At 36.0% G+C, this 18,310-nt stretch overlaps 1 protein-coding gene across 3 annotated transcripts in view; it reads right to left on the bottom strand.

The window, feature by feature from the left end:
* Positions 1 to 18,310, bottom strand: part of DCDC1 (doublecortin domain containing 1) — a 471,483-nt gene that overhangs the window by 251,400 nt on the left and 201,773 nt on the right. For all 3 annotated transcript variants that reach the window (XM_027562739.1, XM_027562740.1, XM_027562741.1), the window contains 2 exons: positions 13,666 to 13,758; positions 3,892 to 4,062 (listed from right to left, as the gene is read on the bottom strand). In XM_027562739.1, coding sequence (XP_027418540.1) covers positions 3,892 to 4,062; positions 13,666 to 13,758 — 264 coding nt within the window. The remainder of the gene's footprint in view (positions 1 to 3,891; positions 4,063 to 13,665; positions 13,759 to 18,310) is intronic.

Raw genomic sequence — 18,310 nt, 5'->3', positions numbered from 1 at the left:
TTTAAACTAGGAGACACAAAGACTCTATTCAAATGATGATGACCATTTAAACTAAAAAGTTAGGGCCAGAAAAACAACAAGGGGCCACAATTTTCCTCATATACAAACAAAGGAGTAAAAAGAGAAAGCCAGCTTGGAGACAGAAAAGAGAAATTTCAAAGCTCAGAAAGATGAGGAGAGAGAAGATCATAGGGCTTCAGGAAAAGGAGGTATGGAAAAGAAGTGACTTGTGAGAATCAGCTGTATTTCCTGGTTTTCATTTTCTGTGAGATATCTTTACATGTTTTCAACAAACCCTCCTTTTATTTGAAATGGTTTGAGAGGGTCTGTGTTGCAGGTAATTGTTTTCCTGTAAACACAGGATTTCTATCATAGAGCTGATGGGAAAAGACGAAGCTCAAAAAAGGGGAGAAATAAAATGAAAGTTCCCTATACCTGTCCTGGCACAGCTCTGTTAGGGAAAGGCAAATGTTGAGCTCTGAAACAAAGAAGTATTGTTTGCAGGAATCTTTGGTTTTGTGTTGTTTCATTTTGTTTTTTCGTTATTTTTTTTCCCTTTTTTAATTGAAGTATGGTAAAGAATCCACCAGCAATGCAGGAGACCAGGTTCAATCCCTGGGTCGGCAAGACCCCCAGGAGCAGGGAATGGTTGCTGAGTGCTCAGTCAGTCAGTCATTCTCTGGGCAAGAATCCTGGAGTGTGTTGCCATTTCCTTCTCTAGTACCCACTCCAGTATTGTCTGGAGAAACCCTTGGACAGAGGAGCCTGGCCGGCTATAGTCCATGGGTCCCAAAGAGTTGGACACAACTGATTAAACACACACAGTTGACATACAACTTTAGTTTCAGGTGTACAACATGGTGATCTGATACATACACATTATGAATTGATCACCATGATTAAGTCTAGTACCCATACATCATCATATAAAAAAGGTATTCCAATACTATTGACTATGGACTTCCCTAGTGGCTTGGACAATAACGAATCTACCTGCAATGCAGGAGACCCACGTTTTATCTCTGGGTTGGGAAGGTCCCCTGGAGAAGGGAGTGGCAAACCATTCCAGTATTCTTGTTTGCAGAATTCCATGGACAGAGCAACTCAGCAGGCTACAGTCCACAGGGTTGGAAAGAGGACACGACTGAGCGACTAACACACACACACATTGATTATAGTCCCTGTGCTATACATTACCTCCCTGTGGTGTATTTATTTAATAACTGGAAGTTTGTACTTAATGCCCTTCCTCTAATCTGCCCAATCCCCCACAACCCCCACCCTCTGGTAACCACGTTTGTTCTCTATATCTAAGTCTGTTTTTGTTTTGTTTTTATAGATTCCACATATCAGTTCAGCTCAGTTCAGTCACTCAGTCATGTATGACTCTTTGCAACCCAATGGACTGTAGCCCTCCAGGTTTCCCTGTCCATCACCAACTCCCAGAGCTTTCTCAAACTCATGTCCATCGAGTCAGTGATGCCATCCAACTATCTCATTCTCTGTTGTCCTCTTCTCCTCCTGCCTTCAATCTTTTCCAACATCAGGGTCTTTTCCAGTCAGTCAGTTCTTCACATCAGGGGGCCATGAAACTATGAGCCATGCCATGCAGGGCCACCCAAGACGGATGGGTCATGATGGAGAGTTCTGACAAAAAATGTGGCCCACTGGAGAAGGGAATGGCAAACCACTTCAGTATTCTTGCCTTGAGAACTCCATGAACAGTATGAAAAGATTCCACATATAAGTGAAATCATATAGTATTTGTCTACATGTCATTTTATTTAGCAGAATGCCCTGTGGGTCTATCCATGTTGCTGCAAATGACAAGATTTCATTCTTTTTATGGTTGAGCAACATTCCATTGTGTGTGTGTGTGTCTGTGTGTGTGTGTGTGTGTGTATGTTCATATAATATACATAAAACATCCTTATCCAGTCGTCTATCAATATATACTTAGGTTGCTTCCATTTCTTGGCTATTGTAAATAATGCTGTAATGAACATAGCAGTGCATATATCTTTTCAAATAAGTGTTGTTTTTTTTTTTTTTGTTCCTTCAGATAAATGCCCAGAAGTGGAAGTGTGAATTGTATGGCAGTTCTATTTTTAACTTTTTGAGGAACTTCCATACTGTTTTCCATAGCAGCTGCACCAATTTACAATTCCACCAACAATGTTCGAGGATTTCTTTTCTCCATCATCCTCACTGACACTTGTTTTTCTGTTATCTTCTTGATAACAGCAATTTATGACAGGTATGAGGTGATATCTCATTGTTTTTTGCATGTCATTTTGATTTGCAGGTCCCTGATGATTAGTGATGCTGAGCATCCTTTCGTGTGTCTATTAGTCATCTGTATGTCTTCCTTGGAAAAATAACTATTCAGGTTCTTTGCCTATTTTTTAATTGAATTTCTTGTGTTTCTTGACACTGTGTGAGTTCTTTATATAGTTTGGATATTAATCCCTTCTTGGATACGTCCTTTGCAAACATCTTCTCCCATTCAGTATTTTTTTTTTCATTTTGTTGATGGTTTCCTTTGATGTGCAAAAGCTCTTTTGTTTGGTGTAGTCCCATTTGTTTATTTTTGCTTTTGGTACCCCTGCCTGAAGATCTCCAAAAATATATACTGCTAAGACTAAGGCAGCACGCAGGAAGCATAGTTTTTCTAGGAGTTTTATGGCTTCAGACGTTACAGTTAGGTGCAAAATGGAAGCCTGGATCTGTAACCAAGTCAGCAATCAGCAAAAGAACTACTGGACTACTTGACCTTGATGTCTTGAACATCATTTCCTAAACCTTTAGCTGACTAGCACAGACTATAAGAGATAAATGATCATTTGTTTATCTTGGAATTACACTTCCCCAAAGGTCAATTTTTACATGGTAATATTCTCATTCAAAATGCAAACAAGGAATTCTGTTAAAGAAATAAGTTATAGACAGAAAATGTAATGTTTACCATGTTACTTGCAGAATAAGACTGAATATTAAGGGGAACTGTAGATATAAAGGCTGATCAAAATACAATTACTTTGAATATTAATAACATTCAAATATAAACATAATCAAAAGGAAATGAAGAGTTGTAGTAATGGTTCTTTAGAGGGAAAAGTGCCATGCTCAGATTAATTTAATTTTACTCATTATAGTCTTTCAAAATATGAGATATGAAATTATAGAACAATCTTAACTTGATATATTTAATATGGATACACTATTATGATAAAAGTATTTACCTAAACTTCCAGTACATAAACCACTTTAGCCGAATATGAATTCTTTTTTTCTTTTCCAAAGATGCAATAGCAAAGAGTAGTCTAGGACATTTAGCCATCTTGTCCTGACAGATAACCAATTCACCTTTTTTCCCAGTATATTCTGAAGTATTGATTTTACCAAGTGAACTCAGACATGTGTCACACTTATCCAATACAGATCTTTTTCCCTGGAAATGTAGTTTGAACATGAATCAGTCACCTGGCCCTTCACCTTTAATTCCTATTGCCACTGTCTGTCAATTATTAAAGCTTGTCCATTTCTCCAAATAAGTTATTTTTAAAAATGGAAATACACAGTGACTCCTGTGAAAAATATATGTTTCTTGGAGAAGCACATAAATGTTCAGTGATTAAATTTCTTCATTAAAATTGCTTCTCTGGGTTGAAAACTAAAGTTGATAAATCCATATTTCAAAGACCTCTAGATATTTTCTTTTAAAACATAGTTCCTTGATGGTAATATTAGCACTTGTAATTCAAACTCCAGTTTGAGGAAGACAACAGAAAAAGAAATTCAAGCTGAGTGGCATTGTTACAAGGGTCTCCAAATGGAGCAGAGTGTTTTGTCTCTGGCTGAACCCATTGATAGTCACAGAATGACACCCACCTTGAGCTGCAGGCCTCCTGGGATAAGAGTGTTTGCTGGAAGGCTTTTAATGTGTTGGTAGACATAAGAGGAGAATTGCTCCTGCTCAGCCTGTAATTGGGGGCCAAGTTTAGAGAGATGACCTCTGTTGCTTTTGATAGCTGTCTGCAATTCATCAATCAGCCTGTTCACCTGAAGGGGTTAAATTACAAGCGTTGTTAGCAAGTAGTAATTGTTGATGTCACACCTATTAGATTTTTGAGTGCCTAGTTTGATGTGAGGGAAATGACTTCAATGTAAGAATCTGAGCACAGATCTATGTTCAAGTAAAGTGAACAGATGATATATACATTCCTTCATTAACAAATTTTACTTATGGGAAGATTTCTAATTTTGAATTTTAATAATATGGAACAGCTACCTATTTACAATTGCTTTCTAGATACAGAAAGAAACATATACATCTTACAAGTTTGCCAAGGACTTCTAAGCTGCTTAACAGAATAAGACCTCTCTAAGACTTTAAATAATCAAATATATGTATCAATGACAATATTTAATTCTATTTTATATACCTTAGTTTCTAGAATATTTTATTTTGCCATCTGTAAGTTACCTTTAAATTTTTAATACATATGTTAACTTTATTAACATTGTGTGGGCCTTTCAAATGAAACAATTTATTTTCTTCCTTCCAAATGCTTCAAAATATAATTTTCCAAATTTCATAAATATAATTTTTCAAAATATCCATACTTCAAAGACAATATTCTGAATATTCTAGACAATATTTTGAATATATATACATTTCAGAATGATGCATAGAATTTTTCAGAAACAGCAAAGGTTTAGAGACATTTACCCTTTGTATTTAAATTTCTGGATTTCTAATCAACATATTTAAGAGTCAAGAACTTGACTTATGGATTACTATCAAAAATAGTAAGTTAATATTTTAATCCATATAGTTAGCAAATTAAAATCATTACAATTCTTTGACTTTTCATTATGCTATACAACCTTATATTCTAATATATTGGATTCTTACATAAACATTGATCGATATAGGGTAGTGACCAAAAGAGATGAAAAGCAGAAGTTCAGTTTATCCACGACTCTTTAAAGTGATCAAATTGGACCCATCTAGAGTTATGAATGACTCTGAACAAGGCATGGACTTTTTGAAATCTTGAGTTAAAATCCTGGCTGACTGAGAGATTTTGAACAGGTAATAAGACCCTCATCCACAAGTGAGGACTAATATTGCCCTTACCATACTAAGAGTTAGATGAGACTAAAGAACGGACAACACAACGGGTAACCTATAAAGTCTCACATAGATGTTATATTATTACAGTGTTTACATTTTTAAATAGAGTAATTTTCTGCATATTAATTTTTAACTGTCTTTCTTGGTCTTGAAAGTATCACATAGATTCTCAACCTTACTTCAGTGTCCACAGGTAAAATAAGAAATCATTCTTCAAGAGTCTCTCATGTTCTGACAGTTCATTCTCTTTCTGTCTCAGCTAAAAATATGGCATTTGTCCCAACCAACTCTAATGTTAAGTCAATGATTTCTATCCCTCCCACAAGAATTTCAGGAAAGTAAATGAAAGCAAGTTTGTACTGTTATCCATAGTATTTGAATATTTACTTTTCTATTTTGCCTAGTTAATTTGAAACCTATACATATGATAATGATATTATGTATATATACATATATAATACTCAATTATATTTTACTTTTCTCAAGAATGATGTTAAAGTGCTGGACTCAATATGCCAGCAAATTTGGAAAATTCAGCAGTGGCCACAGGACTGGAAAAGGTCAGTTTTCATTCCAATCCCAAAGACAGCCAATGCCAAAGAATGTTCAAACTAGTGCACTACTGCACTCATCTCATACACTAGCAAAGCAATGCTCAAAATTCTCCAAGCTACGCTTCAATAGCATGTGAACTGAGAACTTCCAGATGTTCAAACTGGATTTAGAAAAGGCAGGGGAACCAGAGATCAAATTGCCAACATCCATTGGATCATAGACAAAGTAAGAGAATGCCAGAAAAACATCTATCTACTTCTGCTTCATTGATTACAGTAAAGCCTTTGACTGTGTGATCACAACAAACTGGAAAATTCTTAGAGGTGGGAATACCAGACCGCCTTATCTGCTACCGAAAAATCTGTGCTAGTCAAGAAGCAACAGTTAGAACCGGACATGGAACAACAGACTGGTTCCAAATTAGGAAAGGAGTACGTCAAGGCTACATATTGTCAATCTGCTTATTTAACTTATATGCAGAGTACATCATGAGAAATGCCAGCCTGGATGAAGCAAGAGCTGGAATCAAGATTTCCAGGAGAAATGTCAATAACCTCAGATATGCAGATGACACCACCCTTATGGCAGAAAGTGAAGAGGAACTAAACAGCTTCTTGATGAAAGTGAAAGAGGAGAGTGAAAAAGCTGGCTTAAAACTCAACATTCAAAAAATGAAGATCATGTCATCCGGCCCCATCACTTCCTGGCAGATAGCTGGGGATCAATGGAAACAGTGACCGACTTTATTTTCTTGGGCTCCCAAATCACTGCAGATGGTGACTGCTTACTCCTTGGAAGAAAAGCTGTGACAAACCTCAGCAGCATATTCAAAAGCAGAGACATTACCTTGCCAACAAAGGTCTAGTCAAAGCTACAGTTTTTCCAGTAGTCATGTATGGATGTGACAGTTGGGCCATAAAAAAAACTGAGTACGAAGAATTGATTCTTTTGAACTGTGGTGTTGGAGAAGACTCTTGAGAGCCCCTTGGACTGCAAGGAGATCAAACCAGTCAATTCTAAAGGAAATAAACCCTGAATATTCATTGGAAGGACTGATGCTGAAGCTGAAACTCCAATACTTTGGCTACCTGATGAGAAGAGCCAACTCACTGGAAAAGACCCTGATATTGGGAAAGATTGAAGGCAGGAGGAGAAGGGGATGACAGAGGATAAGATGGTTGGATGGCATCACCGACTAGATGGACATGAGTTTGAGCAAGCTACGGGAGCTGGTGATGGACAGGGAAGCCTGGCGGGCTACAATCCATGGTGTTGCAAACAGTTGGACATGACTGAGCAGCTGAACTGAACAGACTGAAGAACTTTAGAAGCATTATATTCATATAAGAAAACTAAATTATTCCTTTTGGGGGGGGGGGCAGTTTCTTATTTGTCCCTATGTGACCAACCACTTGCTTCCTTTAAGCAATGCTTTCTCCTAAATAAAGTGTTGGCAAACTTCTTTGTAAGAGCCAGATAATAAATATTTTCAGTTTTGTGTTAAAATGTCTCCATCAAAACTACTCAACCCTGGGGACTTCCCTGGTGGTCCCTGGTGGTCCATTGGCAAAGACTCTGTACTCCAAATGCAGGGGCCCCAGGTTCAATTCCTAATCAGGTGAATATTCCACATGTTGCAACAAAGATAGAAAACCCCTTGTGCCACAGCTAAGACCCAAAGCACTGAATGAATAAATAAATATTAAACAAACAAACAAACAACCATTTGACCCTGCAGCTATACTTTGAGAGCAGCCACGGACAATATGTAAACAAATTGACAAGGCTATGTTCCAATAAAACCTTATTTAGAAAAACAAGTAATGGGCTGGATTTGGCCCCTGGGCTGTAGTTTATCAACCCTTCTTATAAACACATATTTCCTCTCTTTCCTTGCTTTTCTTATAAGTAATACTCTGGCCCAATTCTTCGTCTCCTCATCCCCTCCCATTACTGGCATTTCAAAATAAATACTGAGTGGTCCCTGTCCTAACCTCTCCCTCTCTAAGCCATCCTGCCATCTCCACCTAATTAATCTACCTCCAATAGTATAATGAACCTTCCAAGTAGCTCCTTCCTCCCTTCCTACACTTCACCAACCCTACTGCCTTCTTCATCTTGCTCTTCAAGATTCAAGACTTTTTCTTACTTTCTGGAACCAAGTTCTATGCTTCCCAAATACAGTTAACTCTATAAGAAAATTGCGAAACTTAAGATATGGCAGTGATAACTGATTCAATTTTAGTCAATGTTTTCATCTTTATCTTTACAATACTACCTTCTAGCAGTATTATCCTCAAAGATGATGGATAACAGTATCTATCATACCAAAGCTAGAGACCAAAGCAGACCAGGTGACTTGCTCTTACAGTTATCTGACAAAATTAAATCTAATATTCAAATGCCTTAAATAGATTCTACTTGGGCTTCCCAGTAGAGTAAAGGCAGTGGTAAAGAATCTGCCTGCCAATACAGGAGACACAGGAGTTGCAGGTTTGATCCTTGGGTCAAGAAGATCCCTTGGAGAAGGAAATGGCAACCCACTCCAGTATTCTTGCTTGGAAAATTCCATGGACAGAGGAGCCTGAGGGGCTATATAGTCCATGGGGGTCACAAAGAGTGGACATGACTGAGCATGCACGCACGCTACTTCTGGAAAGCATCCTCTTTGAACCTATACCCGGTACCATATAATTCAAAAAGAAATAATTTTATGTAGTCTTAAAAATATACTAAGGAACATGCAATATATTTTGCTAGTCAATAATACTTTTCTCTTTAATTTTATATACTGTACCTAATGCTATAGCACGCCACCAAAAGAAAAAAAAAGGAGGAATTTCAGGCTTTGATTTGAGAGCATTTTTATACATGACTGGCTTTACTGTCACAATTCATAGCCTTTCACTGATAGGGGATTTCATGTGACATCAGAAATCAACCAACCATACAATTGATGATGTCATTTGCATTCTAAAGGGCTATTGGTTAGAGCCTTAAAGTTTCATTTCCTATAAATTCTTGTTGCTTCAAAACATTTCTCTATCATTTTTGCTATTTTCCTTGGCTGTATGATTATCTGTTAATGTATGTGAAGCATAATTATACTAATTATGACCTTTTTTTAATAACTTAAAATTATCAAATAAGATGCCATAGCAAAGATTAACTTACATCTTAAACATAGGAGAACATGTATCAAGAATTCTGCCACTGATGTTTTGATGAAGTTTCCATCCAATTTTATTCAAACTTTGTTACTTTACATATTCATAAGGCCTTTTATTCTGAAAGTGCTACATTTTTTCTCAGTTATTATGATAACATGTGTTACCCTTAAAGATAACACTATGCATGAAATAATTCATATACCAAAATTGGGTAGGTAAAACAATATTTCTAAATCATTTTACATGACACGATTTTTTTTTCAAATCACAGATGTTGCTAAAAGGGGGAATATGTTTAAAATTCTTCATCATGAATCTTTTTTTCGTGCAAATCCCTTTTTTTTCTCCCTCTCTACAAAGGCTATGTGAATGGGGGTAAAAAAAAAGACAAAACTTGACCTTTTGTGATCCCAGCATTAATGGGTCTGTTCATAATTCAATCTATGTGTGTGTGGGAGCATCCATGTGGAAACATAGAGGCCTGAGAGACATAAAGCCTTTCCCTTTAAACATTATCTGACCCTATCAGTCCCATTCACAAAAGAAGGCTTACGTATGCATATGTTGAAAAAAATGCACCATCTCATTGTGCAGTAGAAAGCCTACACATTCTACTCTTCATTCTCTGTGGAAATGCAGCACGGAAGTGACACTTGTACAGAATTTGGGAGAGTGACAAAAGAGCAGAAGGTAGCAAAAAAAAAAACCAAACAGTATTCTGATGAGGAAACAAACTAAACTTCTGAAAGAATGCAAATGCACACCTGTCAATAAACATACACGTAGGGCAGTTTGGTTGTGTTTCTGTGATATGTTCATGCAACTCTTGAATTTAATTAAAGTCTCAAGATGATTTAGAGTGAGTACAAAATATTAATTGATGTATAATCATTCTTAAAAGTATACCTATGAAAGGTGTACATTCTAAACCATACATTGTGAATACTGTATTTTCACTATTATGAATGACTCTTTGAGGAGCTCCTGGCTTTTGAGTGAGGAAAGTTCCTCACTCCTCACTCTTTGCGTGAGCATCTAGCTTCTCACTAGATGTTGAGTTTAGCTGTTGGTCTGAATGCTGTGTGGCTTTGAGTCCGTATATGTCAGTGAGGAGACTCCAGAGCACTTTGTACCAAATTGTCACTTGGAATCAGCACAAAAGGGCAGCAGCCTCCATGCTAGGAAACACCATCTGGGCATACAACATATGGGATGGTCCCAAAGGCAGGTCAGTGCTTAAACTTAAGACCAAGACACTTTCTAATTTACAGCATAATTAAAAAAAAAAAAAAAACAGAAGGGGAACTGGGAGATAAAAATAGGTGTTTTAAACTCCCTAAAATCTCTTATTTGTTTCAGGTACAGAGTACAGTGTTTTTTTAGGCTGAGAAGTGAATGTAACCAGACTTGATGAACAAAGACTAGAAAAGACATGGGAACCTCTGAGCAAAATTAAGTATCTCTTAATCTTAAAGTTAAGGATGAGCTACAGTGTAACTACCAGGAAAACTGAAGTGTATACCATCTCTTATTCCAATCACTGTCACTACTCTCAACTTGTTAATGGGAAATTATTTTGGAAGGAGTTCTATCTTGTTTCCAACCAGAGGTCATTTATGCACTGCCTTAGGCCTATTTAAGAGTCCAACATTCCCATCAACTCATGGGGAAAGGGGTGACTGAAAATAAAGACATTTAAAAATATTTTTGTAACTTACTTAGCAAGAAGGCTATGATGAAGGCAATAAGGATGATATCAACTATAACTTTTGAGGAAGCAACAAGAATGCGTGTCACAAGCCTCTAACTACAGGACCATAACTGACCCAGGGTCCAAGCTATTATGCTTTTACATCCATCACCAGGTAGGCACCAGTGGCCAAAGACACTAAAACAAGTCCAATCCAGGGAGTCACAACACTCCTCTGATGGACAACCTTGACTCAAGCATGTGTCACCAGCTTCGCCACATGCTCCTCAGCTTGCACAACAGACTTCCACCCAGTCTTCCCTTCCTCTCTCCTTCACTCTACTTGAAGCCTGCATTTCAGTCTGACAGGTCTCCCAGTATTACTTAGAGCTCTCCCTAGTATGGATTTTAATAGAAGAAATGCCTGTGAGAGCATTGTTGTTGTTCAGTCACTAAGTTGTGTCAGACTCTTTGTGACCCCATGAACTGCAGCATGCCAGGCTTCCCTGTCCTTAACTATCTCCCAGAGTTTGCTCAAACTCATGTCCATTGAGTCAGTGATGCCACCCAACCATCCCCTATCACCCTCTTCTCCTTCTGCCCTCAATTAAAACACATACACATTTTAAGTTCCATCTTGGTGTCAACTTTTCAGAGAATCTGGAATGACACACTTTTAAACTGACAATAAAAAATTATATTTGGATATCCAGCAGATCATTTCCAAAAGGCTTGCTCTACCTCAAAGTAGTCTTATGATACATATATTATTATTATTCACAGTTTTCATGTAGAAAAATTACATAAAATAAATTAAGATTTTAAGATGAAACTACAGGTAGAAGAAATCTAAATTCAGATTTTATGATGTTTACTTTAGGTTTTGAAATACATCTGCTGCTGCTGCTGCTAAGTCGCGTCAGTCGTGTCTGACTCTGTGCGACCCCAGAGACGGCAGCCCACCAGGCTCCCCCATCCCTGGGATTCTCCAGGCAAGAACACTGGAGTGGGTTGCCATTTCCTTCTCCAATGCATGAAAGTGAAAAGTGAAAGTGAAGTCGCTCAGTCGTGTCCGACTCTTAGCAACCCCATGGACTGCAGCCCACCAGGCTCCTCCATCCATGGGAATTTCCAGGCAAGAGTACTGGAGTGGGGTGCCATTGCCTTTTTGTAAAATTTTTAAACTGTGAGCAAAAAGAAATGTTGAAACAATCTCCTCATCCCCCACATTTTTTCTTTTCTCTTTACCATCATGATTTAACATCTCTGTATATGAATTAGGACAAAACTTGATGTCACTGACTTACACATCAAAATATAATCACCGTCAAATTAATGACATAGAAAGTATTCTCATAGTGTATGGAATGTATTTAGAGATTATTACACACACACACACACACACATGTTTGATTTTTGAAGCAAACAAAAGGCATTTGGAGCCATAACTGATTAGGCAAATATGTGACTAAATAAGTCCTTTTGAAGGAGGAATAGTGATGGATATAAATACCAAATAAACATTAAGCTGATAATAAAGAAGGAATGTCAAATAAGCATTAATAATGTTGAATTTTACAGAAAAAATAATTTTCATTTCCAGCTTTGCTAACAAGGTGGCATTAAAGATTATATTTTTAGCATAATGATCATTTTCTTGCACCACGTCGTCTTCAGTTCCATTGAAATTGTAGTTTTACATAAAATATCAAAGAGCAGAATAACTATAATATTTAAAATGTAAAAAATATTTAATCTTTTCATTCTTTTAGATTGTTTTCTATTTATTCTCCAATATCTTGTTACTACAGATATAATTTTAATTATGCTAATTCAACTAGAGATTTTTTATTTCCATTTCCTAAAGTTGACCGTATCAACATATATGATAGATTCATTTTAAATTTACTGTGAAAATTTAATAAAACTCTTCTTCTGTGATAAAAATCACACAGAGAACAATATCTCTTTAATTTATAACTAACAACCTAGTTTTTAACTTGTTAAATTAAGTGTAATCACTTCTAATATTAAGTGAAATGAATCAGAACTATAACTTAAATCTATAAAATTGTTTTTGTTTTTTGAAATATTTTATACTGAGATTTCCAATCAGTGTTTACAATATAATATTTAATACTGTACATATATAAGTCTCAAATATTAATATAGTCTCTAACTTAAAAAGTTGAATTCACTCAGGAAAATTTAATGCGTTACACCTGTTCATCTATTGTAAAATACACAGCTAGCAAAGGAAACACAATTACAGTGATAAGAAAATATTAAAACCCCAAAGCTTGGATAGATTTCTTTGCCAAAATGTCAAAAGAAAATTACATGAAAGTTTAATTTTTAAATATTCATGCTCTCTTTATTCTTTAAGTTGCTTATAGATTTTATTTACTGACAGTAGTACATGGAAATTAGCAAATTCATGATCTTTCCTCACAAAGATTAAATGCTTTTGCATTCCAGGAAACTACATGAAAATCATTTTCCCCTTTTGTCTAACACCAATTTTGTATTATTATTTCATTTATGGAATATGCTGTCAACTTCACAGCATGAGCTTTGGAGAGAAGAAGCCCCGCTTTAATAGTTCATTACAATATTGCCTACAGAATCTTATGATTAGCTCACTTAGCCTTAACATTTATAAACTACAGTTTTTTTGAGATAAAAGATAACATTGCTAACATTCTTCAAATACAGAAAGATAACTCTATTCCTAGAAAGTCAGAAAATAAAAATAAGATTTTATTATTTATTTGAAGTTCAATAAAATTGTAATATTTTTCCTATGTTAGCACATTCTGTAATTCCCAGATTCTGGTTGCATGTAATAATTTCCTAATTTAGGAAATTTATGAGAAAACATTTATAAGTAGTATAAGAAAATTATAATATGATTAATTCCTTCAAGAACATCATTATTTTTCACGGTGCCTATATCAATAAAATAATTTCCAGTTTTGACCAGTTTTTTTCATTGTTATTATCAGATGACTATAGTTGGTTCACTACCAAACCCAAGTAAAATTTGTCTTAATTTTACAATTAGTACTTATTGCAGTTTTATGGTACAGTTTAAAAATTAAGTTCCTTACTTCTGCTTGCGCCTGACGGTGTTCTTTCACTGTCATTGAAAGAATGACTTTTTCAGTAACTTTCCCTTTCTGTTCATTCACAGCCAGTTTCAACTAGGAAAAAAAAAAAGCAAATGACATGAAAAGTGGCATATATTGACAACTAATAGCAACATTTATTCAAACAACTAATTTAGCATTATCATGGAAGGTGATTTCAAATTAATTTGGCTTATATGTATGTGAAAATTAATTCGACTTAGATTAAATAAGTCAAAATGTTTTTATATTTAAAACATTTAGCACTGAATTTTGCACTTCCACTTTTATTGTTTTTAAGCTCACTAAAATATAATTTCGGAGGAGGTTCCAAATAGCAAATATTTGACACTGGTGAATACTTTTTAAAAGCATTTTTCAGAATTAACATAGCAACATTTTTAAAAATTAGGCTGATATTTCCTGTAAAGTGTTTCATTGCCAGGAGGGAATAAATTGGTTGCTGTTATGTCAGGATAAGAATTCAAGGATATAAACCAAAAACAAATGTCAATTCACTCTAGAACAGTTCAGAATGATTTACAGTATTTAACCACAAAGAGTATGCGGTATCTTAAAATACCTAATAGTTATTTCCAACCTGCTCCATGAACAAAGCCAGATAAAGATTTTCTACAGTATTGCTATAGACTTCTGTTACAAAAAAGTGAATGTGACTCATTCTTTATAAACAATCCCCATCAAAACAAAATGCTATTTCCAAAAAAAAAAGGAAAAAGCTAAACTCATACAATAATATTCACTCAACAGACTGGTAATGACAGGAAGAAAGAAAGCAACAGCCTAATACAGAAACTTCTAAACTGAAATATTTAACAGTTCTTAAGTAACAGACATGCCATAGACTATCTTCTTACTGAATATTAAGAATGAATTAATGATCATGCTTTTTGTTTTGTTTTGTTAATGGCGTTGTTGTTTTAAATAGGCTTTCTCAATAATAAGCCTAACAAATCATGTTTGAGTTAACAGGAATCTTAAATCTATACCCTGCCTGAAGACCCACTCCTCTATTTGGGATAAAATGGGGGCAGGGGTCAATGCTATAAGAATAGTATCAAATCTGTAAACTTTTCTTCCACTGATATGTGACACAGCTCAGTATATCAGAGATTCTGTTTTGGTAGAAGGGAAAAACCTAAGGAATCCTTAGGTGATCCTGAGGATCACCCTAGATAAGGAGTTGACAAACATTTCCATAAGAAATATTTAGGTTCCGGGGAGAGGGAAGCACACAAGTCTCTTTTGCAGTTACTCAACTCTACCCATGTAGCACAAAATGAGTGAGTGAGTGAAAGTTGCTCAGTCATGCTGACTCTTCGTGACCCCATGAACTGTAGCCCACCAGGCTCCTCTGTCCATGGAATTCTTCAGGCAAGAATACTGTAGTGGGTTGCCATTTCCTTCTCCAGGGGATCTTCCCAACCCAGGGATCAAACTTGGGTCTCTCACATTGCTGCTGCTGCTGCTAAGTCCCTTCAGTCATGTCCGACTCTGTGCGACCCCATAGACAGCAGCCATTAGGCTCCTGTGTCCCTGGGATTCTCCAGGCAAGAACACTGGAGTGGGTTGCCATTTCCTTCTCCAATGCATCAAAGTGAAAAGTCAAAGTGAAGTCGCTCAGTCGTGTCTGACTCTTATCGACCCCATGGACTACAGCCTACCAGGCTCCTCCATCCGTAGATTTTCCAGGCAAGAGTACTGGAGCGGGGTGCCATAGCCTTCTCCGTCTCACATTGCAGGCAGATTATTTACTGTCTGAGCACCAGGGAATGTAGCATGAAATATATAATAAATAAATAAATGAGTGTGGCTATGTCCCAATAAAACTTAAAAAAACAAACAAGTGACAGACTGAATTTGGACAGCAGGCAATGTTTGCCATTCCCTTTCCTAGACTGAGAACCACTGAAAACAAGTTTAAAAAAAAAAATCATGTGATATTCATGATAACTTCAGTTATGATACAACATGGTATATTTGAAAGTTAGTTGACAGTAGGTCCTAAGAGCTCACAAGGAAAAAAATGTTAAACTATATGAAATGATGGATGTTTAAACTTACTGTGGTAATCATTTCACAATGAATGAAGTTCAAGTCATCATGCTATTCACTATAAACTTACACAGGGGCTATACGTTAATTATATCTCAATAAAAATGGGAAAACACCATCATGTGAGACTGTTCTTAGAATCAGTCTCCTAAAGGAATATATATTCTCCTGTACTAAAGTAATGCAGAAAATGTAATATTATAAAAAGTCAAATATCAAACTCAACTTCCACATATGTGTAAACTGTCACCGAGATCATCTTTTAAGAAATTAATTTCCAAATGTAAAAACATCAGAACAAATCTTTTTTGAAGGGAAGCAAAACAAAACAAAAACAGAGGTAGGGAACTCCTTGGTGTCACAGCAGTAAGTCCAATTCTAACGAGGTCTCCTAGGGCTGTGACGTTTAGAGCTGTTTTCAAGTAACTCTTTAAAAAGTAGGAATTCTTTACCTCTAAAACTACTACAGTTGGAAAAAATCACCTCATTCTTACATTCAATTTATAGCACTATCCTAATCTACATAAGCTGAGGGGAAAATGTTATTAACGTTACTGAAAAGCATCACAAGCATAGTACCAAACAGAGAACCCAGTACGACAGTGAGAAATAAACTGTCAACAAAATACAAGGATACATACAGGGGGCTTTTTCTGAAAAGAGACCAGACATTCTAAAAGAGATATATCTTAATATAATCATCTAGAGAAAATTACTGAAAGTAAAAAGTCAAATTAAGAGACTGTATTTTCTAACAGCATCTCTTCCTCGAATTCCAGACACAATAACAATAGTAAGATTCTTCTGTCACTTCGGAGGAGGACGTTCTGTTTCTTCATTAAGACAAAACTAGATGCTTTGCTGTTCTTATCTAAGATACATGAAATAATTTTCTGTCAATGGACTTCAAATTTCTGAGGCTAATTTTCACATATAAAGAGGTAGAAACTTCAAATTAAAAATAAAAAACAAATGGGAAGGATGAACCTTAAGGGCATTACCTTAAGTCAAATAAGTCAGATGGAGAAAGATAAATAGCAAATGAATGATCTCATTTACATAAGGAATCTTTAAAAAAAAAGCTCATAGATACAGAGAACATTGATGGTTGCCAGAGGTGGGAAGGGGGTTGAAGGATGGGCAAAATGGATGAAGGAAGTCAAAAGGTACAAACTTTGAGTTATAAAATAAGTCATGAGGATGTAATATACAGCATAGGGACTATAATTAATAACAGCATATTACATATGAAAGTTGCTAAGAGAATAGATCTCAAAAGTTCTCATCACAGGAAAAAAATCTGTAACTATGAGGAAGATTAACTGTGAGGAAGGTTAACGACATTGTGGCGATCACTTTTCAATATCTCTCTCAATTATAAAAAAAAAGGAAAGATGGCTCCAATTTGTATAAAACTATGAAAAGTCAAATCTCTACCAAACAGAGGAGTGGAAAATTAAGTCACCATTGTCTAAGTATATCATGGTCTTTTTTTAAAGTGAGAAAATACCTACAAATATTTGGTATACACATCAACACTTAACAAGTTAAATATGAAGGTTTAATTCACCATTTTCCTCAGAGTTTGCCACTAAGATTTTAAAAGAGTGTAAGTAACAAATACTGGCTTTCCAAAACTAGGTTAAAGTGGGCTCATTCAATATTAATGGCAACCAGAAAAGAACAGCCAAGGGACTAGTCAAAGATAGTAGCAGATATGGAAGAAACAAAGAACATGATGGCTCTGTCAAAGAGAAGTGAACAAAATGATTCAAGACAATCGTCTGGTTAGAGAAACAAGATTAAAAAGGAGGAAGTTCCCCTCAAACCATGTCTATGAATTAAGAAAAGAAATCCAAAAATACACCTGAAACAACAGATCCCAATGAAGTGATTTCTAGTGGTGGTTACCTTTTAAGCTATGTTTTATATAAAACTATCAATGCTAGGGCTCCCCTGGTAGCTCAGTTGGTAAAGAATCCACCTGCAATGCAGGAGACCTGGGTTCAATCCTTGGATTGGGAAGACTTCCTGGAGAAGGGAAAGGCTACCCACTCCAGTATTCTGGCCTAGAGAATTCCATGGACTATATTAATGCCAAGGGAGCAGATATTCTACTTTCTCTAAAGCCTTAAAAGCTCATAGATGAGTAATGAATAGTTTTATAGAAAACATATGGCACATTGTGACCATCATAGAAAGTACTCTTAATTTTGAGGAATTCTTCAAACATGTGCTGTCTCAGAAAAGCTCTGCTATGGACATCCTAGAAAAGAAAACCGGCTCAAGACCTTCTGCTGGAGAAATACAGATAGAACAGCAGCTATCTCATTATATACATATCATTAACATTATATGGCTACTCTTTTCTATTTTCTTTTTTTGCTGTGGATAACTTTACTGTAAACCATGTGCTATTTTCTTTTAACTTCCCCAACCCAGGTGGCTCAGTAGTAAAGAATCTGTCTGCCAATGCAGGAAATGCAAAAGACCTGGGTTTCATCCCTGAGTCCAGAAGATCTCCTGGAGGAGGAAGTGGCAACCCACTCCA

This window comes from Bos indicus x Bos taurus, chromosome 15, assembly GCF_003369695.1.
Source record: "Bos indicus x Bos taurus breed Angus x Brahman F1 hybrid chromosome 15, Bos_hybrid_MaternalHap_v2.0, whole genome shotgun sequence".
Lineage (NCBI taxonomy): Eukaryota > Metazoa > Chordata > Mammalia > Artiodactyla > Bovidae > Bos > Bos indicus x Bos taurus.
This window is presented reverse-complemented; position numbering and strand designations above follow the sequence as displayed.